This window comes from Neolamprologus multifasciatus, chromosome 1 (genome assembly GCF_963576455.1).
Source record: "Neolamprologus multifasciatus chromosome 1, fNeoMul1.2, whole genome shotgun sequence".
Taxonomy (NCBI): domain Eukaryota; kingdom Metazoa; phylum Chordata; class Actinopteri; order Cichliformes; family Cichlidae; genus Neolamprologus; species Neolamprologus multifasciatus.
In genome coordinates this window covers 17,946,033-17,968,825 of record NC_140439.1, presented here as the reverse complement: position 1 = coordinate 17,968,825, position 22,793 = coordinate 17,946,033, and the positions used below count along the sequence as shown (strand labels likewise).

Below are 22,793 nucleotides of genomic sequence, written 5' to 3'. Positions count from 1 at the left end.
TAATTATGTGCAGTTCTGAAAGCAATACCAACTAGATTTTTAAATCTTAATATAAAATGAGTAAGATTAGGGTGGACATTAGATAAGGCTGCACTTTTTGCAGCAATCTCCTATAGAAAACTATTTCTGTATCAGTAATGTTTTTTTCTGTCTGCTTTCAGTAACTGCACATGATTATTTGTAGCTAGTAGGTTGTAATGTAGCCTTCATTAATAGTAATAAAACAAACAGCAATAGTTCATTGAAGATACTGTAGTGGCACACAACCCAGGTAGCTGCCACAACTAAAACAAGGTAGTTGCAGTAGGCGAACTTTAGTTTTTAAAAAAGAACTCACTTCCAGATGTTTCTTTAGGTTGGAGTCTTTTGATGCTGAGAGCAGCTTGGTTGCTGGCAAACAGAGTTTACATTGCATGTCAGATTTCACCCATCCTGTTCTTCTTTAAATGTGAAGTGGTGTCAGAATTTCCAAGTAAGAAATGCATTCCTGCCCATGCACTGCTGGCTCTGTTGTGCTGGCTCCGGGTCCATTGTGTAACTGACACCACCAATATTAACAGGATGCTTACATTAGCGCTTCTTATTCCGTGTTTTGTTTGGGTTTCCAGCAATGCGTGGAATTACCAAAATAGAGAAGGGATAACATATGAAACAAGAAAAGACCCCCTGGAATCCATTTATTTCAACAAAGTAACTGTATTCTAATTATCACCTACTTAAGCGGTTACAGTTACTCATATTTTGTATTTTAAATATGTAATGCTGGTATTTTATACTGTAGGGGTGCCTAAAACTAGAACAGCTAACCATTTAGCTAACTTGCATCAGACCAGTCATAAGCAAACGTAAAACTGTCCTCAAACTACAGAGCAGTCTGTAATCTCCACTCAAGACATTTTTAAAAATTCTTTAATTTCACTGATTGTTTTAAGCATCCATATCTGCAAGCACACATAATTAAAACTAATAGAGAAAACAAAACTCCAAACTCTGAGGCACTGAAAGAACCATCTAAATGTAGATGGCAACTTAATGATTCCTTACCCATAGTGTCATTTTTTAAAAGGTTTTTGTTATATTAAAACACTGGAAACAGTCATGCAAACTAGATTTTTTTAAAGGATCTTTGTTTTAAACATTTTTAATATTCAGTAGCTATTCGACTGTAATTGTAAATGTGTTGCTATGGGAACCAAGTTTACTCTCTGTTAACAACAGGAGAAAGAGAAAAATGTAATTTAATTAAGACATCCTGTTTAAATATATTTATTTAAACATGGAGGGGGAAAAAAATCCCAGACAAAAACGAGGGAACAACAGCTATGTATTTCCTTCTTTTCTCCCACGGTCTAACCTGTCTTCAGCGGTTGTAAGCTGACACCACAAACTTGCAGGCGTTTAAAAGTGACGGCCCCCTTTACATACTTTAGTGTACTCACATGTGGTGGACCTGAGGGCGCTGAACATCTGGTCGTGAGTGATGTGTGTACCAGAGGAAAAACACGTAAGAAGAAGACTGAATAAGAGACATCTGTGGAAGAATCCTACAGTTACTGTGAGCGTTGTGTAAGTATATTTTATATTTATGTGGAATTATTATTTTTATTATTATTATCATAGCTGTGGTCATAACAATTTATTTCAAGAAATAGAAAATGTATCAAAATTTACAATTTCAGAGTTGCTTGTGTATTTTACAGCTCCTACCACTACATGTATTTAACCATAACTTACCTTTTTTCTGTCGGAAGAAAACGTGTCTTTAAATGTCAGCTTTGTAAACTTATTTTCACATAAGCACTCACAGAAGTTACTAAATGAACAGACTGTTCTGAGGAGCTCATTGTTTGAACCAGTGGAAGATTGAAAAATGTATATCTTGGCACCAGAATTTGATTTGATCAGGTTTTACTGGAGCAAAAGCACGTTTTATCGAAGGAGCATAAAGAGGTGCAGCAGGCGATAGACCTTCTCATCCTGTGTTGACATGGAGTTTATTTAGTCTAGAAGCACTGTAGGGTAGGTCGTGGAGTGAGAGCTGAAGCCTCTTCTTCATTCAGTAGTTTTACATTACCTCTTCTACTTTCCAACAAGTCAAATGAGACGGACTCAAAACTGATGGAGTAAGATGCTGCCAGCAGCGCTACTGCCGTCCAATATTTTATGGATAGTAATTTCAAATAGTTGCCACACAGAAAGCATCAGATTTTGTTGGAAGCTGAAGAGATTATTTCTACTTGTTTTAACCCCAAAGTAAACACCAAAGCTGTGCCTGCCATGTAGGAAAGGAATGTAGTTGTTTACCAGATGCTGCCAGGCTTTGATTTCATTTAATAGCAGAGCTGAGCCGAGGGTTGCAAGAATCCCATTCATAAATAACATCTTGTCTTACTAAGACACATTTAAATGAATGCTTTGGCTCAGGTCCGTAATAATTCAGTCAGGTGTGTAACTTTACTAGTTTTCCTCTAATAGCTCGTTTAGAAGTGAAGATTTAGGCTTTTATTTTGAAAACACATTAAAGGGTGTGAGATAACAGTGAAGCACATCTCTCTTTGGAAGCATTAAAGTTTGGGCAAAGTAAACAAGGTGTAAATCAGAGCTGCATGCACGGACCTGTGTGTTTGTTTATTCGGCACTGGTGTGTGTGTCTTACAGCCTTTACACGCAGCTCTGCAGGAATATAAAGGCTGCTAGTGTCTAAGAGCTGGGCCAGTGGTTGACCTCTGCCTTCCCTTCCCAGCAGAGCTCTCCTGTAGCAGAGGTGTGAATATTGCACCTGGATGTTTTCTTAGAGACAGAGGCTCCCGTCTGTCAATCTGTAATCCAGCATCAGACTAGGCAGCCTGTGCCCTCCACATATAGTCTGCCTCCGTCCCACGTCTGCATGAAATGTTTAAAAATGATATTTTGCACTGTGTCTAGTCAGAGTGGTATTTTTACAAGTTTCCCACATTCATCTCACACAACCCAAGGCCAGACTTCAGTGCAGCTTTGCCTGACATCTTTTGTGAACGTGCTACAAAGGAGCTTGCTGCCAAGAGAAGTCAGCTTTACAGCAAACTACACCTGAACTTGTAGTGCTTATCTGCAATGAGGAGCTACATGTACTTTGATAGATAAAACACAGGTGGTATCAAAAAGCCAGCTGCGATCCTGCCAATCTGGGTCCCTGACATCTATCTTCAGGTGTGCATTTACTTCACTATTCTACTAAAGACAATAAATATTGGGAGTGGGTTTTCCTAGAGACAAGATTTTTATCAGTTATGTTAGAAGCACAGCTCAAAGGACGCCAATATCATTTTGTTTTTTCTGGTCGGAAACAAGATTAAATAATTATTTTATATTATTATTACTATTATTATTATTATTATTATTATTATTATTATTATTATTATTATTATTATTATTATTATTATTATTATTAAAAATCTGACAAATTGTCTAAGCAACACATCAATTTCCCTTGTTAGATGGCTACCACAGCATTTATGAGGGTCTCAGGATCACATACTGTATATAAAAGATTGACATGGCCAATGTGACGTTACCTACCTACTAGTTTACTGGTTTTGAACTCTGCATTTTGAAGCTTCAATAGTACTGAAGCATAAATGTGTGAACAAGTGGATGGTTTGGTAAATTCTTAAAATGCCAGCAATCTTTGTCATCAAGCTCAAACCATTTAGGTGCAACACACAGAAATACATATTTGTCTAATATTGGCAAATAGCTGAATAAAAAAATCCTAGCTTCAGTATCATAAGCATGAGTACAAACTTCTTGAATGGGCTGCAACACACAGCAGACATATTTGTAAGGTAACAATGGGAACCAATCTCTCATTTGGCTCCTGTGTGACTGGTTTGAGTTGAGTTGTAAAAATTTTTTTTAAAAATCACCCACCCTACACTGGTTATGAAGAGCCATCGGGAGCAAAACAATTTTTTCTGTCAGGCTTTTAATCCTGTAAAACTGTCTACCTTTAATATACAGGCCTACTGTTAGCCTCAGATGGCCACCACATGAGCAGCAGTTTTTGGTATTTCGGCGTTGGCTTAATTTTGTTGCTGCTGTGTCGTGACTTGTAGACTACGCTCAGAGAACCCACACATAAGCATCAATGAGGCTTGTTTCCCGGTGCAGCTGAGGCTGCTGCAGGAATGTGTAGTAAAAAAGATTAAACTCGTCCCTGCTTTTAATTAATGGCAATATATCAGGTTCTGCATTGGGTCAAAGAACTACAAGAAGCATATCCTTATTCCAACTGTAATATTCCCACCCTCTGTGAAGTGTTTTGGCATTTGACAAACCTTAAAATTAATTGATTTTTTTGCCTATGCTGGACTGCTCAGATCTTATTTTACATCTCACCGGTAGCTTAGAAAAACACCCCCACCATCCAGAATGTTTTCTTGCCTTGTTACTTTATAGAGAAACATTAAAGTCAGTCAACTGGCTCAAAGTAATCATATCTCTACTATATATCAGTCAGCACACCCACTGACCCACTGTACATGTTGTCATCTTAATTCTAGCTGATTAGCGAGAGCAAGCCTTTGCATGGTGCTGAGCTTTACGATCGTGACTGCTCTGGGAACAGGACAAATGAGCCATGCAGCAGCACCAGGAGACTGGCTCGGGGCTGTGGCTGTACATCTTATTAAACACAAGCTGCCTGCAGTCAGTCAGTTTAATCCCTTTGATTAATGATTGTGTGGATTGTTTGGTTGTGAAAACAGAGTTTGCAGATGAAAACCAGTGCCGCAGCTTTGGGAGAAGGTCTCAACATGTTTTGTTGTTTTTGTACATTCACTTTAAAGGACCTAATATTACCCTTGAAAAACCATTATATTTTAAATTATGTATTTGGCTATTTGGATGTATTATAATCTAATTAGATGTTTGCACCTTTACAACATTTAGCATATATAGGTATATGAGTTATTTTAACTGCTATTCATAGTTTTAATATGTCTGATCTATTTTGACTTTCTTCATGGGTAACAGATATAAAATTAAGGCCCACAGTTAGAGGAGGGATAGTGCATATATAGGACAGAGGATGTTGAATATGACAGGAGGGAAAGAGAAAGAATAAGATTCATTGATGTAGTGAAAGAGGACATGGAGAGGGTTGGTGTGACAGAAGAGGAGTGAGATGAACTCATCTGGTGATCCGTAAAAGGAGCAGAGGAAGTCAGGAGGTCAGCTGTGTGAATGTCATACCCTAATTTGAGACAACACTACTCTGCACATTACTGATGAAGAGCAGGTGTGCTTGAAATTACTTACTATTGAGATGCAATAAATAAAAAAAAAAATTGGAGGACCAGAGTCATGTGCCGTCTTAAATGGTCTTCTTTTTAAATCCAGTTTCTCTGGACTAGTGGGATCCATCAAAGATCATTTGGTGCTGAAACATGGACAGTGAAGTTGGAGCAACGAAAGCCACTCTTGGCAGTCCCATCACCCCGAGGCAGTTGACTGGATTGGGGATGAATGGCCGTCTCTCACTAAGGTACAGACACTCTGGACCAGGCCTGACCTGTCCCCAGGAGTACCACCAGTGGCTCCCCTACCGCCATGATGCTAGCCTTCTGCCCATGAAAGAAGACCTGGCCTTCTGGCTCAGCACCATGATGGGTGAGACAACTTTTTATTTTGTAATAAACTGTATTGAATAATACTGTTTTTAGCCAATGGTGATCAGATCTTGCAGACCTTAGAGGCCTACTAGGTTTTTATCCATTAAACATCTCAGTTATATATTTAGGCCCCAAGCTATTTAACAATTTCTAAACAATAACCAATACTTTTTATTCTGTATTTGATTGGAAGCCAAAACAAGTAGCTGAGGATTAGAGTAATATGCTCGTTTTCCCTGTTTCTTGCAGCAGAATTCTTAACTAACTGTAATAAAAAGCACTGCAAAAAAATATTGCAGTATTGCATTGCAGTACTCAACTGGATGATCCATAGAGAACCTTTAGATTTTGCTGGGACTCCGTCTAGCTATAATACTATATTTTCAAAACAAAACATGGCTACAAAATCCTGAATTTAGTTGGATTTTTTTTCTAATCCACACAGTCACACCCCCAATAAATGTTAAATGCAAGTTGCACCTCAATCAGCCATCAACAAGCTTCTGGCTTAATTCTGGTTCAATATTTGATATTTGGTCGATATTACACAAATTTCCAATAAGACTGAGGTCTATTGATTTGAGGTGAAGTTGAAGAATTTGGAAGTCATCCTCCAGTCCTTGACAGCTGGTACAGTGTTCCAGAAGGTATTTGGCTTATCCATGCGAGCAGCTGCAAATGTCAGACAAGCTTGAAGGCTTCAGTTCTGAGCAGATATTTCTTTCTTGGTCTTTGTTCTCTTAGTCCATTTCAATGTAAAACTTGCTTCACTGTTGAAAATAATTCTGGTGTTCCTGCAGTTCCCAGTTCATTGCAGGGTTGAACCTTGGTGTTCCTGAACATCCAAACCAATTTCCTTTCATCTGAAAGTGACAGTTTTGGCAGAGTGGTGACACATCTGAATAAATTGTACTTAAATGCATTGAAATGCAGTAGTTTACTGCCCCTCCAGAGGGCAACCCAAAATTCTATCAAAAACTATCTGAAAAAATTATTAGTTTTAGTGAAGGGACTCTGATATGTGGGGGTGACTGGAACTGTGTACAGTGGGGCAAAAAAGTATTTAGTCAGCCACCGATTGTGCAAGTTCCCCCACTTAAAATGATGACAGAGGTCAGTAATTTGCACCAGAGGTACACTTCAACTGTGAGAGACAGAATGTGAAAAAAAAATCCATGAATTCACATGGTAGGATTTGTAAAGAATTTATACGTAAATCAGGGTGGAAAATAAGTATTTGGTCAATAACAAAAATACAACTCAATACTTTGTAACATAACCTTTGTTGGCAATAACAGAGGTCAAACGTTTACTATAGGTCTTTACCAGGTTTGCACACACAGTAGCTGGTATTTTGGCCCATTCCTCCATGCAGATCTTCTCAAGAGCAGTGATGTTTTGGGGCTGTCGCCGAGCAACACGGACTTTCAACTCCCGCCACAGATTTTCTATGGGGTTGAGGTCTGGAGACTGGCCAGGCCACTCCAGGACTTTCAAATGCTTCTTACGGAGCCACTCCTTTGTTGCCCGGGCGGTGTGTTTTGGATCATTGTCATGTTGGAAGACCCAGCCTCGTTTCATCTTCAAAGTTCTCACTGATGGAAGGAGGTTTGGCTCAAAATCTCACGATACTTGGCCCCATTCATTCTGTCCTTAACACGGATCAGTCGTCCTGTCCCCTTGGCAGAAAAACAGCCCCATAGCATGATGTTTCCACCCCCATGCTTCACAGTAGGTATGGTGTTCTTGGGATGCAACTCAGTATTCTTCTTCCTCCAAACACGACGAGTTGAGTTTATACCAAAAAGTTCTACTTTGGTTTCATCTGACCACATGACATTCTCCCAATCCTCTGCTGTATCATCCATGTGCTCTCTGGCAAACTTCAGACGGGCCTGGACATGCACTGGCTTCAGCAGCGGAACACGTCTGGCACTGCGGGATTTGATTCCCTGCCGTTGTAGTGTGTTACTGATGGTGACCTTTGTTACTTTGGTCCCAGCTCTCTGCAGGTCATTCACCAGGTCCCCCCGTGTGGTTCTGGGATCTTTGCTCACCGTTCTCATGATCATTTTGACCCCACGGGATGAGATCTTGCGTGGAGCCCCAGATCGAGGGAGATTATCAGTGGTCTTGTATGTCTTCCATTTTCTGATGATTGCTCCCACAGTTGATTTTTTCACACCAAGCTGCTTGCCTATTGTAGATTCACTCTTCCCAGTCTGGTGCAGGTCTACAATTCTTTTCCTGGTGTCCTTCGAAAGCTCTTTGGTCTTGGCCATGGCGGAGTTTGGAGTCTGACTGGTTGAGGCTGTGGACAGGTGTCTTTTATACAGATGATGAGGTCAAACAGGTGCCATTCATACAGGTAACGAGTGGGGGACAGAAAAGCTTCTTACAGAAGACGTTACAGGTCTGTGAGAGCCAGGGATTTTCCTTGTTTGAGGTGACCAAATACTTATTTTCCACCCTGATTTACGAATAAATTCTTTACAAATCCTACCATGTGAATTCATGGATTTTTTTTTCACATTCTGTCTCTCACAGTTGAAGTGTACCTCTGGTGCAAATTACTGACCTCTGTCATCATTTTAAGTGGGGGAACTTGCACAATTGGTGGCTGACTAAATACTTTTTTGCCCCACTGTATTAAATCATACTAAAGATACTACAAGCTTAAAAAGACGCAAAAATAATAAATCCAAGGCTCTTAATTTACTTATAAAGGAAGTGGATCTTTGCGATGTATGGAGAGAATTACACCATCTGGAGAAGGACTATACACATTTTTCAGTAGCCCATAAGGTACACTCAAGGATAGATTTCTTTTTGATAAATAGAAGCGATAAACATAGAGTCATAGAATGTAATATCGGTATAGCTGATCTGTCAGATCACAATGCCATACACTTGACTATTCACTTATATAATCAGAATAAGAAATCATTGTGGAAATTAAATACTGGTATTCTTAACAATGAATCTGTGGTACAAGAGATTAAAAAAGAATTATAAAGTCTGTATTGCTGACAACAAGGATGAACAGATGGATCCAACAATAATTTGGGATACTGTTAAAGCAGTAATTCGAGGGTATCTGATATCAAGGACTACCCATATCAAAAAAATGAAAAAGCTCACACAATTCAAATTAGAACAACAATTAAGGGATTTAGAAAAAAAACAGCATACAGATTTGAGTGCGGACTTGGCTGAAAGCATTAAAGATGTAAGAAAACAACTAAGCGATCTGTCTATGGAGGAAATAGAAAAGAAACTGAGATTCACAAAACTAACATTTTATGAGTCTGGTTCCAAAGCAACCAAAGTACTGGCTAAACACTTAAAATCAATACAAATAAGTAATGCAGTTAATAAGATTAGAGATCCAAACACCAAGGAACTATTATATGAACCAATACAGATAAAAAATGCCTTTCAAAAATATTATAAAACATTGTATAATCAACCCGACCAGAAAAACAGACAAGAAATTGAAGAGTACTTGGATCAGTTAGACCTTCCTTCTATTGGGACAACTCAAAATGAATTTTTAACTAAATCAATCACTAAGGAAGAACTGGATAAGGCAATAAGGAGATTGAAATCTAATAAAAGTCCAGGGAGTGATGGGTATCCCAATGAATGGTATAAGACTTTTAAAGAGGTTTTGGCTCCTATTTTGATAGATTCCTTTAACTGGACATTGAAACACGCTAAAACTCCACCCTCTTGGAAAGAGGCCATTATATCAGTCTTACCAAAAGAAGGTAAAAACAAGGAAAACTGTGACTCTTATCGCCCAATCTCTATTTTAAATGTGGATTATAAATTATTTACATCCATAATCACAAGACGCTTAGAGCTGTTTCTCCCAGATCTGGTGGATGAAGACCAGACAGGGTTCATTAAGGGGCGACAGACACAAGATAATATACGACGCACATTGCATATAATTAATGAAGTTAATAAAGAGAAAATCCCAACAGCCTTAGTGAGCTTAGATGCTGAAAAGGCCTTCGATAGAGTCTCTTGGATATTTCTTTTTGCTGTTTTGAAGATAATGGGCTTTAACAGTATCTTCATCGAGTGTATACAATCCTTGTACCACAGGCCATTGGCTAGAGTTAAAATAAATGGGGACCTGACAGACAGTTTTGAGCTCTTCAGAGGAACCAGGCAGGGTTGCTGCCTGAGTCCAGCCCTTTTTGCTCTGTATATCGAGCCTTTGGCTCAGTATATACGGCAAAGTGCAGACTTAAAAGGGGTTTTAGTTTCTAAAATTGAACAACGAATAGGTCTCTTTGCAGATGATATAATTATATACCTACAGGATCCAGACACGACCTTTCCTCGGTTGATTAAAGCATTAAAATATTTTGGCAAAAACTCAGGATATAAATTAAATATCGTAAAGACTCAAGTACTCTGTCTGAATTGTTTCCCCAAAGAATCAATTCAAAATGAATATAAACTAAAATGGGACTCAAATAAGATTAAATATTTAGGTGTCTATCTAACTAGTGAAATAAGTACACTATACGAGGCAAATTATGTAAAGATTAGTAATACAATCCAAAAAGATTTGATTAAATGGGCTCCGCTTGTCATGGACCTTAGCTCAAGAATAGAGGTAATAAAAATGAATGTGCTTCCCCGACTACTGTATCTATTCACTTCATTGCCAGTCCATATACCAGATGCACAATTTGGTAGATGGGATAAATTAGTTAGTAGATTTATTTGGAAAGGGACAAAGCCAAGAATAAGATTTAAAATACTCCAATTAAGAAAAGAAAAAGGAGGACTTGCCCTCCCGAATTTCAAGGAATATTTCTATGCAGCCCAGCTGAGATATATTGTTTACTGGGGTTCACCGGATTACACCTCAAAATGGAAGCATATGGAGATAAATTATTGCTTATCATGTCATCCACAAGCAAGATTGGGAGAAGAAACTATCCAGTCTACGAACACAAATCTCATTACTGAATTCACTATTAAACTCTGGTGGATTATAGTGAAGAAATATAGAATTATAGAAGACTGTAAATTGCTGATTTGGCCTGCATATTCTCGAAAATTCCAAAGTGGACAATGGGATAGTACATTTTTAAGATGGGTCAATAAAGGAATTACAGCAATGTGTACATTAATAGACGGGACAACATTCAAATCCTTCGAGAATCTACAGAGACAATTTGGACTGGATAAATCAGATTTATTTAGGTATTTTCAATTAAGACATTTTTACAATACAGAAATTAGGAAGAAGTTTTTGAGAGAAGGAAGCCATATAATAGAAATAATAACAGGTGCATATAAAAATCCTCCATCAAGAATTTTATCGAAATTATATAATGGCCTGCAAAATTTGAATAGGAATGAAACATTATATATCAAACAAAAGTGGGAATCGGAATTACATCTTGAGTTGTCAGAGGATGACTGGCGATCCATATGTCTCACACAGCATAATTCCACTAGTTCTAGACGATGGAGAGAATATGGCTGGAAAAATGTGATTAGGTTCTTTATTACTCCTTATATCAAAAGCAAGCAGCTGAAAACACCCCAACAATGCTGGAGATTATGTGGAGACTGGGACGCCAATCATTCTCATGTGTTTTGGAAGTGTAAAAATATCAAATCTTACTGGGAAAGCATTGCGGTAACAATGACGAAAGTGCTGGGGTATGACGTGCTGTGTGAGGCACGAGTAATGTATTTTGGAATATGGGAAAATGTAAGAAAGGAGGACCATTACTTGTTTAAAATTATGTTGTTGTCAAGCAAAAAGGTAATAACAAAAAACTGGCTGAAAAGTGACCCTTTAAAATTGGAAGAATGGACTGATGTAATCGAGGACATATATATAATGGAGAAAATGACCTACACTTTGAGACTGAAATCTGACAAACACCGAAAACAGTGGACAAAATGGATAGCTTATAAGACTCATTCAGCCCCATAGGGCAGGGACCTCTCCTCGTTGTTGTTGTTTTTTTTTTTTGTTGTTTTTTTTTCCCTTTTCCCCTCTTCCACAGATTGGGTGTCCTTTATTTATTTATTTATTTATTTATTTATTTTGTGTTCTTTTTTTTTTCGTGTTTTTGTTTGCATGTACTATAAAATTGGAAAAAGTACAAAATAAAAAGTTAAAAAAAAAAGAAATGCAGTAGTTTAGAAATGTCTCCAAGAGACCTTCCTATTATGTGTAAATCCATAATCTTTTTAGCTCTTTGCTGAGTTTCTTGGACTTTCCCATTGCTCTGAGTCAATCCAATAAGTGCTGTCAAACAAATCCTTTTATGCTGACAACAAGAAACGGTTGACTACGGTTGTAGTCAATCATGATAGCAAAGTGTTACTAGATCTTGGTGTTGCCAAGTATTAAAAGATATTATTAACACTATTTACAAAGTGTGAATATATCAGTCATTATGTTTGGAATCAAATACAGTTTTAAACAGACTGCACATCCTCATATTAAGAGTTGCAGTAGAGATGGAGATTATATTACATAAATGTTTAGAATTTATATAAATTGTATTAAATTATTATTCTCATTTTAAAGTCACAAAGTCATAATTGTAATGTGTAAACGCTGACGGGGTGTTTCTGGTTGTTTTTATATATTTTATCAAACTCATAAATAATCTTTGGCATTTAAAGGAAATTAGAATTCGAAGGTCAATACAGAAAAAAACAGATGTAATCATGTCATTATTATTTCAAACATTGGTTCACCCATGTTCATTTTCACTCAACTACAGTATAATCCAGAATTACTGATTTCATATTGGACTATTCTAAGTGCATCTCATTGTTAAAGAATCCTTCTTATGAAAACAAATGGATAAGATCCTCTTGGAAAAACCAATAGAGGAACATATTTGATCGACTTCTAAGATCTTTTTTTTGAGTAAAGCAAAATGCTAAAAGCAAACAATCCTGAGTTACAGTTGTGAAATTTCTGTGTGTCATGTGTGAATTCTGCCCAGGAGTGGACCTCCCAGCAGATAATCTGATGGAGAGTTTGGATAATGGCGTTCTGCTCTGTGAGCTGGCTCAGCTGCTGCAGGACAAGATGATACACAACAACAATGGCAAGGTGATGTGACAACACAAAGTAATGTGCACAATTATTTGCACACCAAATGGAAAAGAAGATAAGACTAATGCAAAAACACGTAATGTGAGTCATTTTAATAACAACAAAATAAAAACAAAACAAATGAAATCTAACTTATGAACAGCCAGAATTCAGGTAGAAACTAGGTCAGGTCCGACGTTGGCAGTGATGATGTCTGGCATTTCATTCAGTGCTTGTCTATGTCTGTTATGTCTATTCATGTTTTCTTTCAGTAAGCCTCTCCTTACTACAGTCATGTTTTGTAAAGATCTTACCCCTGATATGCCCTCCTTGCACACAAAATGCTGGCATAATGCAAGTGGAGAGGAAGTTGTCTCTTCCACTCAGTGTGTTTATGCTCAAACTCACTAAAGAAGGCTTTTCTATTCCATTGTGTACCCTGAAACACTGATCTGGGATAAAGCCAGTCTGTATGCTTCTTAGAAATGAGAGCTTATGTTTCCACTGCTTCTCTGTGAATGTGCTTGTTGAAAACAATCAATCACAGGTCTTCACAAGAAGAGTGATCCACTGGCGAGCTGATGCAACTTCTGGATCATTTTTCGCCAGGGACAACACGGCCAACTTCCTCTACTGGTGTCGAAAGATTGGTGTTGATGAGGCTTACCTTTTTGAGTCTGAGGATTTGGGTGAGTTAGGACCGGAGATTGAATTTTACCTAATGGAGCAGAGAAATTCAAACCTTTGTTTCTTTTAACAATACAAGGCTCATGTGAATCATGCCTCACAGCACTTACAGCACATTACTGATTAACATGAACATGTTATATCTCAGCATGGTGTGCAGTGTCTTCTTAAAGAAACTGGACAATTGGAGAACAAAAGAAGAAGCGGTAGGCCTAAAAAAACAAAACTGTAAAGCAGATGAACAGTATCTGAAAGTCATGTCCTGACCTTGACCTGACACAGGACCTAAGAGATACATCTGGACCTTTAGTTCCATCTACTGTTCACTGAAGTCATTCTTAAGAAAGGGAAACAGAAGGAAAAGGCTGATGCATGCCAAATTACACAAGCACTGGACTGAAAATCAAGTATAACAGGTCCTACGGAGTAACGAATCCGAATTTGAAATATTTAGCATTTGAGAGAGAGTTATGACACTGAGACATGATGGAGGCCCAGTGATGCTTTGAGGCTTCATTTTAGCCAGCCGTGTCAGAGATCTTGTCAAAATTGATAGAATTATAACCACAAAAAAGTCAAATCATCCATCCACTATGCACTGAAAAGGTGTCTGACTGGCAATGGCTTCATTTTTCAGTATGATAGTAATCCAAAACACACTGAGTGCAGTAAAAGCATACCTCAATAGAGGTGCACACAGTGGAACACTGTCAGCCATGGACTAGCCTCCTCAGAGCCCAGACGTCAACATTATTGAAGCTGCGTTTGATCATCTTGACAGAGAACTGAACAAAAGGCTTCTACCATCCAAAGAAGAGCTTTGAATTTCCTTCAAGAAGCCTGGAGAACTATTCATGAAGACTACCTAAAGAAATTACAAGAAAGCTTGCTTGAGAGAGTTCAGGCTGTATTGAAGTGGTCATACCAAATATTGACTTTCAAACAAGTCCAAATCCTTTTTTTGCCTTATATACTGTGTTGCCATGTTTTCCCATGATAGGTGACTATAAACATTTGCACAATACTATAGTAACAGTTGCAAAACTACTACCAATTGTTTCAAATTAAATATTAACAGTCCAGTGAGTCGGTGAGAAAATGTTTGTGACTCAGAAAAAGTGAAGTATACATATCTCACATCTCACTCCAGTCAAGTCCAATTGAAGTACCAGTTTTAATCAACTTAAATGCAGTAAGTAAGTCTAAGAACGAACATTTTGCACGTCTTAGATGGGCATGTCTCTGCAAGGTGGCAGATGCGTAGGAATGATAATGTACAGGCAAATCCTCACCAGCAACAATGAGTCTCCCCTGCAGGCAAAGTTACCCACTTCACTTGATTAATTGAGGGAAGTGGGAAAATACAGTTACCACAGTTTGACAGACTTAAGTTTACTTCATCAGTGACACAAAGGGGGGATGATATAAACTTCTTTCTTTTGTCAAAACAGATGAGTCAATAGAAACGCAGCTGTTTGCTGATTGTATAACTTTTTTTTTTGCCATAAGTGAATGCTGTGGATAATGTGATGTTCTTGGACTCAAACATTTGTCATCTTGACAAATAACAAATTAATAATAATGTTTTCTGACACAAACTGAGTGTAGAGCCATTTTTAAATAAACCATAATGGACTGAAGTGGCGTACTTGTTGATGACTTCATGCCTTCATGCCCTCAGCAGCACATCCAGGGCCCTGAGGAATTCCTGGTTCAAAGAGAGAGATGCACAATAGAGACAGAATACCTCCTGAAACATATCCTCTATGTTCAGGCTGCTGGCCCCGCTTTTTTTTTTTTTTTTTTTTTTACAAAAACAGAAGCTTATCTCTGGAAAGATCTTTCCTTTCAGATAAGTGACCTTTTTTTTATTCGTACCCCTGTATCCTCTTTGTCTGTACGTCACGCATGTGCTGCCTGAAGTCCTCCACAAGCAGCCTCGGGAGGTGTGCCTGTGTCTGATGGAGCTGGGACGGATTGCAGCCAGGTAACTAGGAATAACCAACTGTCCATCCACAGAGCAGCTCCAAAAATAAAACCGTGATTGCATTACACTTAAATGAAATATATTATTTTTATATCATTGTTTTCATTCTACTGCCAATAGCTGCATGTTTTCCTGTTTTATTGTAAACTGGAGAACCAGTTTTCACAAAATCTATCATTTTACTTTGGTATTTAATTTTCTTTTCTATATTTAATTTTCTTGTCATCTCATTTTCTGTTTATCCTTTGATTTTCACTGCTATAGCAACTCCTTATTCATTTCTTTTCACCTCTTAAGTTTTCATTTCTAGCTGCATTAGGTGCTCACTTTTAAAAAAAAAACTAAGTGATAACTGCTGAAGTATCTCCAAGAGTTTAAGCACCTTGATGTGAAAACCACTATGTTCTCTCTCCTGTGTTGATTTGTTTGTGCAAATGCAAATTTTTTTGTTAAATTTCACTTTCAGGTACGGCGTGGAGCCACCGGGGTTGGTTAAGTTGGAGAGCGAGATGCAGAGGGAGGAGGCAGGGAGCTTATCTCCATCATCCCCTCTTTTCATTTTTCCTCCTCTCTCATTGTATTCACCATCCCAGCCATCCCTACCACCTGCCCCTTCTCCCCCTCTCCCTGCACCCGCTCCCCTCACTCCAAGGGCAACCAGTCCATCTGAACCCCTCGCTGCTTCGCTTGCCTCTGATCTTCCATCAGCCACAACAAACCCAGTAACTATGTTTTCATCCCCTCCTCAGTCCTCCCTCTCATCCTGTACTCCTTATACAGCCACAGTCTCAACACAAACACCTTTGTTCCCTTCATCCTGCACCACTAACACATCTGCCTCAACTCCGCTGTCAGCGCCTTCACCCGGCCAAACCCTGGAATCCACCACCAAAGTCTGCCTTACTGCAATAAACGCCCGCCGTCCGACAGCTACACCTCCCACTAACTCCCCACCTGCAGCCTTGACTCCTCGCTCATCAAACAAGTCAACCATCAGGAGGAGCTCCTGCACCAGCATTTTGGATGACTTTGTGCGTATTATGTTTCCAGTGAAATTAATCTCAGTGGTACACTGTTTAAAATACACTCTTTTTGAGTTTGTTTTCTCTCTGGAATCTGTAACAGGTAAGAAACATTATTGAAAATCCACCCTGCAGTTGTCCCATCACCTTCCTGGTTGAGAAACAACCAAAGGGCTGTTACCGTGTTGGGGACAAAGTTCTTTATATACGAGTAAGTATGTTTCCGTTATCCCTTTCTCCTAAAAATTGTATTTTGACACATTCATGCAGTAACTTTGAGATCCTCCATACAACTCTTTAGATAATTTTGCCAACATAATAGAAGCAGTAAATACACTCTCTGACCCTTTGTTATGTACACTTTGGCAGTACTGAGTTGGACCCCCTTTAGCCTCCACAGTTATATTAATTATTCATGATACAGATTTAACAAGGTGCTGGAAACATTCCTCAAAAATTGTGGTCCAAATTGACGTGATAGCTTCATGCAGTTGCTGCAGATTTATCAGATCCATGATGTGAATCTCCTGTTCCACGACATCTCAATGGATTGAGATCCAGTGGCTATGGAGGCCATTTGAGGACAGTGGTTTTTGGTGACCTTGTGCAAATTATAGCTGCAATTTCCTGTTCTTGGCTGACCACATAGCAGTGCCGTGGTACCCTATGTAGTTTTCCACTTCTGTACCTCATCTGCTTCAAGGTTCATTGTGTTGCTTGTTCAGAGATGCTCTTCCGCATACCTTGGTTGTAACAAGTGGCTGTTTGAGTTACTGCTGCATTCCTTTCAGGTCAAAGTCGGGTCATTCTCCTCTGACCTCTAACATTAACAAGACTTCTCTGACTTTCACCCAGAGAACTGCTGGTCTCTGAATATTTTGTCTTCTCTGTAAAGACTGCGTGGGAACATTCTAGTAAATCAACAGTTCCTGAAACACCCAGAGCACCCAGTCTAGCACCAACAACAACACCACCTTCAAAATCACTTAAATCACCTTTCTATCTCATTCTGCTGCTCAATGTGAACTCAGTAGGCTGTCTTGACCAAGTCTACATTCCTAAATACACTGAGTTTCTGCCATTTGATTGGCTGATATGTATTAGTGAGCAGGTGAATAGCTGGACCTAATAAAGTGGCTGGTAAGGGTATAAAAACATAATAAATAAATAAGTAGTATATAAATATATATTTTTAATAGAAGTTTGGTTTACATTGCATTAGTTTGATGACAATGCTTTTAACTTGTTGGGTTTTTTTTTAAATAAAATATTAAAGTATGTTCGCTAATAGGACAGGAGGCTTTGTGATACCAAAAGACAAATAATAAACCACACCTAATGTGAGCATTTGTCACCGATAACACATAATCACATATGAGGTGTGAATGTTTAATCAAGAGTTGAGTCAGCAACAAGTGCAATGTGTCAGAGGGACTGATTTGCATCACTTGGGATGGAGACCCTGATGTCTTTCAGCCTCCCTGAAACATCCTCCATCTGTATGCATGTGTTTTAAGGGCTCAAGGATGGGGAGGCAGGGTTGCTTGGCAACCAGTGGTCAGGATACGAATGGGCTCACAATGATTGTATTCAGTACATAGACCTTCAGTGAAGAGTTCAAACCTGGAAGAAAAATAAACATGTTTTTTTCAGGGTGATTCTGCAAAGATATGACCCTGGTGTGCATTTTAAATGGCAGCCCACTCGGGAGTGCATGTATGTGGGTACGGTTTTGAATACAAAGATGTACTTCAGTGTCTTTTATACATCCCTCCATCTATAAAAACTGAAAATGTGACCTTGATGCTTGCTGTATGTTCTGAGTACACAATATATCATTTTAACATAAAAATAATCACTGGGAATCTAAAATGTGAAATCTTGATAAGGTTTCTCACAGGTTGGATCACAGTGTTTGTTCAGGAGATGAAATTTATTAGATGCATAAGCTCTGTTGCAACAGCTACATTATGACATTAGTGTCAGATTGCATATTTCTTACTTCCTATTTAGAGAATCATATCTGTCATATCATAACAGATATAACATATGTTGGAAAACCACTTCTTAGAAACCTGAGGAAGTACAGATGCATGATAGCCAAATCATGGGCTGGCTAAATGCATACGCATAAGCAAGATTAAAGCTTTTCTGTGCTATCAAAACTGCCTTGTGTGCTCACATTCTTTATGCAGTCTTTCAGATATAACGTCTGTCCTTGAACCTGCATCATGTCTTCATCCCTAATTATTAGTTTGTAGATAAATTGCACTGCTTCCTTTTTTCCCGGTTGCTGAAAAGCAGACAAACATGAGCTGTTTGAATAGAGTGATCAGTAAGCCATCCATTACCTTGAAACCCACAGCTGCCTACACGTGAGTGGGGAAACACACCATAAACCTCAATTTCCATATACCGTGATAACCCCTGTGCCGCTCCTAGGGGAGTGTCCCCTTCAGTGTGTACAGACCTTTTTAAAGAGCAGATACTATTGATTACAAAGACAAAGTCATTAGCGATGGGTTTAATCAGACAGCTTGTTAATGAGCGGCTGAGCATGACCGCCCCTCCTCACGTGTAAACTTTCTACCCCGCCTCTCTCTCCCCTTCGCTCTCTATTCCCTTTGGACTCTATTCAATCACGCTGGCCCTGGAGTGCTTTGCTATTCTTTGGTGTTAAAAAAGAGGAAGGCTTCTCTTTCTTCTCTCTGCCCAATTAGGCTCTCGTTCAGCTTTGTAGCAGAGACCCCGTCTGGCTGTGCTGATGGAAGGAAAAGAGATTTAAAGCACCTCACAATATTAAGACACATCATGCTAATATAGTGATGAACCTAAAAAGCACTCTTTTTTTTTCATGATCACATATAGCTGATTAAAATCATTTTCATAGAAACACTTCATCATCTTCCTTTCTTAAGTGCTCTCGAGAAAGACGTTAACTCAACAGAAGCCGTGTGGTCTTTGTTCTATAGCCGACCTTTGACATAACAGTGGAACGTGAAGAAATGATGAACAAGGAATGTGTGAAATATTTATGAAACCTGTACTCAGACCAAATCGACTGCCTTTGTTGTCATCGTTTTACCTGTTAGTAAGCTCAGATTTAGTAAACATTACAATGTAGCTGAGGCTTATGTGAGCGACGTTAGCTTTGTAGAGGTAAATTTAAGATTATGCAAATCTTCATCACCACAACTGTCCTCCAAATCATGAACATGTGTCCAATCTGATGAACATCTTTACTGTAGTGGATTTGGGGATAAGTAAAGTCACTAAGCTTTATCTTCTGGCGAATGAGGAGTTATTTTTAGCAAGATATCTCAATTTGACCTTTTAGTGCCATTCAGAATCTGCAATGGTCTAATCAATGTGCTGTCTTATAGGGTTTCTATTATACTGTCTGCACCTAGACATACACCCTGTATTTAATAAGGAGGTCTCACTGATGTGAGATCTCTAGTAAAGGGAAAACCGAGTACAACAGGCGAAACAGATTAATGGCATTAGAACCGGTATGGCTCATCAATTTGTTTGTTTGCTGTCAAATTTAAGAACTGAGCGTGCTCACAGCATCAAAATCAGCGCTTGTGGCTAAAGCCTGCCTCCTACTGGCATGTGTATAGAGGACTCCTTTTCCCTGAGTACACTAATGCATCTTTCAGGAGGAGAGGGGGAGAGAGGGAATCGATGGAGGACACAAGGGAATCCAGACGTTAGTTTATGGGCTGCAGACATAGCAGGGAGGGGGAGGAGGGCGGGGGTTACAGAGACAGAAATAAAGGAGCCTGAAATAACAAAGAGGGCTTTGGTAGATCATCTCCTTCAGAAAGATGCTGACTTGTTTCATTTTTTGTATTTTCTTCTTAGATGATTAAGTTGGTCTTTTATTTGACAACATTGGTCCATGTTTGAAAAATTACACCCAGAAAATAGTAGACTGCAGAAGCTATTTATAGTCTACATCAAATAACAAATCTAAGTTTATCTTTTACTTTATTTAATACGTTTAAGCTTAGACAGTCCATTGTTAAGAATCTGGACCGAAACACGAGGTTTGCCAGTGACAGTAAATGAAGACAAAGAAAATGAAGACAGTTTTTTTTATTTTGTATTGTGACTGACGTTTTGAGAATGAGCACCAGTCACACTGATATTTCCTGGGAGTGTGACAGGAGAGTGGTTTATTCAGGATGTCAGACTTGACCCCTGTCAACCTCAACAGTTTAATCTGCAGGATAACAGCTGAGATGCACCACGTCTGGAGTTTCCTCTAAAGCTGACCGTGTCTCCCGGCTGCGTGTGTGCGTGTGTCTGTGCTTGTACCATTGATTTTTTTTTCATCCCATACACGTGACACACACACACTTCCATACATAAAGCGAGGGGATCTGCTTGTATTATCGCATTCTTAATGGCCCTGTAATGAAGGCTTTATTGCTGATAAGGCAGGAGGTGGGTGGGTTGCTGGGGAGGGGGGGGGGGGGTTGCTGGCGCTGACAGAACAACGGATGGCTTTGCAGGGCCTCTTGGGAATGTTAATGTCTGCTGGGAGTTGAGGGACTGAGCCGAACTCATCTCAATTTCTCCTTCCATTGCTTTTTTTTCTCCAAGGCTCTATATTGTGGCATTAGTTGCCATGGCAGCAGTTGGTTTTCAGCTGTAAGGATGGCTGTCTGTGTACGATTTGTTGATTCAGACACGACTGACCTAACTGTAACTACTGTTAACAGACAGACTGGTAACGCTGGAATTATTATCATTTAAAATAGTTCTGCTAGGTAGCTTGTGCTTCAGATCTGTGTGGGTGCGCCATTGTGCGTCACTGTGTGTGTGTGTGTGTGTGTGTGTGTGTGTGTGTGTGTGTGTGTGTGTGTGTGTGTGTGTGTGTGTGCTCAGCTGGTTCCACGAGGAGCTGTTTCATTTGGCTTAATGAGATTTTGACAAAGCTTTCCAAGACATCATTTGCCTTTCATAGCCAGTGCTACACACACACACGTGTATGTGATTATGTGTGTGTGTGTGTGTGTTGTGTGTGTGTGTGTGTGTGTGTGTGTGTGTGTGTGTGTGTGTGTGTGTGAAGCACTGCTTAACATATATTTGAGAGTTCAAAAACATCCTGGAAATGCATCAGCCAGAAAATATATGGAAAGTTTATTACCCAGTATTCCCTCCCATGTCACCTTTGCAGATGCTGAATGAGCGTCACGTGATGGTACGAGTTGGTGGAGGATGGGAGACCTTTATGAGTTACCTGAAGAAACATGACCCCTGCAGAGGAGGAGAAGGAGGAGGAGGAGCAGTGCTGGCAGGTAAATCTGAGGTCAGGCTCTGTAAGGACAAACCAAAGCCACCCAACTTGAACATCTCACCTGACAGTTACATGGTGGTTAGAGCCCATTATCGTGGCAAGAAGTAACTGCCTCCAGCTTCAGGTGGCAGCGGGAACTCTCACCTAATCAGAGCAAAGTGTTCAAGGTCAGTGATTCAACACAGCTGACGTCCATTTTACCTCAAGTTAAAATACAATCCAACCTTTTCTCCTTATACACAGATGTGACTGTACTTATAGCTGTGCGAAGTACGCAACTGACTGTGATTACAAGCTTACTTAACTCTGTGTATGCCACAGTGCGTTAGGAGGCAAATAAATGGCAACAATTTTATTAATTCACTCGCTTTCACTGCTTCCTGCTGCTGCAATTTGTGCTTCAGCAGCTTTATTTTGAGCTGTAAGAAATTGCAGCGCAAATATTTTTGTCAGCGCACCATCTTTTGGATGTGCATCATTACTTTCATATATTCTTCATTGTGAAAGACTCTTTCAGGAAAAGTTTTTTTGGTACTCTATGCAATAATGTGTCTGGTGTAAAGTCATCTGTTTAGATTTGTGCAGTTTCTCAAGCTCACAATGTGTTTATGTTTGTTTGAACTTTATTTTATTTTAGACATCCACATTCCTTAATCATCTGTGTATTTGAGTTTCATTGGATGTTTGCCTGTAATTAAACCTTTTTTTAAAAAAGATATGTGTTTAAAATAATTGTAATTTTTAAAAAGAAAATATATAGACTTGACTGCTATTGCAAGGACTAAATAAAAGATTTCTTAATGCTGCTTCATATTTACTTACTTCTCACGTTATTTGTATGTTTTGGGCCTTTTAACACAGATTTACTCATTCAAGTCTTTTTTTTTTTTTTTTAAAGCAAAGACACAAAATGTTAAGTTCTCCCTCTAGGTGGCACCATGTCCTCAGTGACAAAAGGCCAACCGCCGCCTTTGTGATTAGTTGGGGAAGTAATGTGTCAACACTGGCGCTATGATGGTGTCCTACCTTCCTGGACATTCAT

At 39.1% G+C, this 22,793-nt stretch overlaps 1 protein-coding gene across 2 annotated transcripts; it reads left to right on the top strand.

The window, feature by feature from the left end:
• Positions 1 to 752: 752 nt before the first annotated feature.
• On the top strand, positions 753 to 22,639 carry gas2b (growth arrest-specific 2b). 2 transcript variants are annotated; one of them, XM_085179429.1, is made up of 8 exons: positions 753 to 1,566; positions 5,380 to 5,649; positions 12,656 to 12,765; positions 13,295 to 13,436; positions 15,358 to 15,421; positions 15,888 to 16,452; positions 16,547 to 16,654; positions 21,632 to 22,639. In XM_085179429.1, exons 2-8 carry the CDS (start codon positions 5,427 to 5,429, stop codon positions 21,857 to 21,859), a joined length of 1,440 nt encoding a protein of 479 aa, XP_085035555.1. In that variant the 5' UTR covers positions 753 to 1,566; positions 5,380 to 5,426; the 3' UTR covers positions 21,860 to 22,639. The 2 variants fall into 2 exon arrangements, with proteins under 2 accessions (XP_085035555.1, XP_085035641.1); XM_085179515.1 differs by lacking the exon at positions 753 to 1,566 and having other exon boundaries at positions 3,395 to 5,649.
• The last annotated feature ends 154 nt before the right edge of the window (positions 22,640 to 22,793 follow it).

Bases quoted from the DNA above. Each gene is read 5' to 3' on its own strand.
- gas2b (XM_085179429.1), top strand. From the start codon at position 5,427: ATGGACAGTGAAGTTGGAGCAACGAAAGCCACTCTTGGCAGTCCCATC. The intron at 5,650-12,655 runs GTGAGACAACTT...AATTCTGCCCAG, and splicing joins CTGGCTCAGCACCATGATGG to GAGTGGACCTCCCAGCAGAT. The intron at 15,422-15,887 runs GTAACTAGGAAT...TTTCACTTTCAG, and splicing joins CTGGGACGGATTGCAGCCAG to GTACGGCGTGGAGCCACCGG.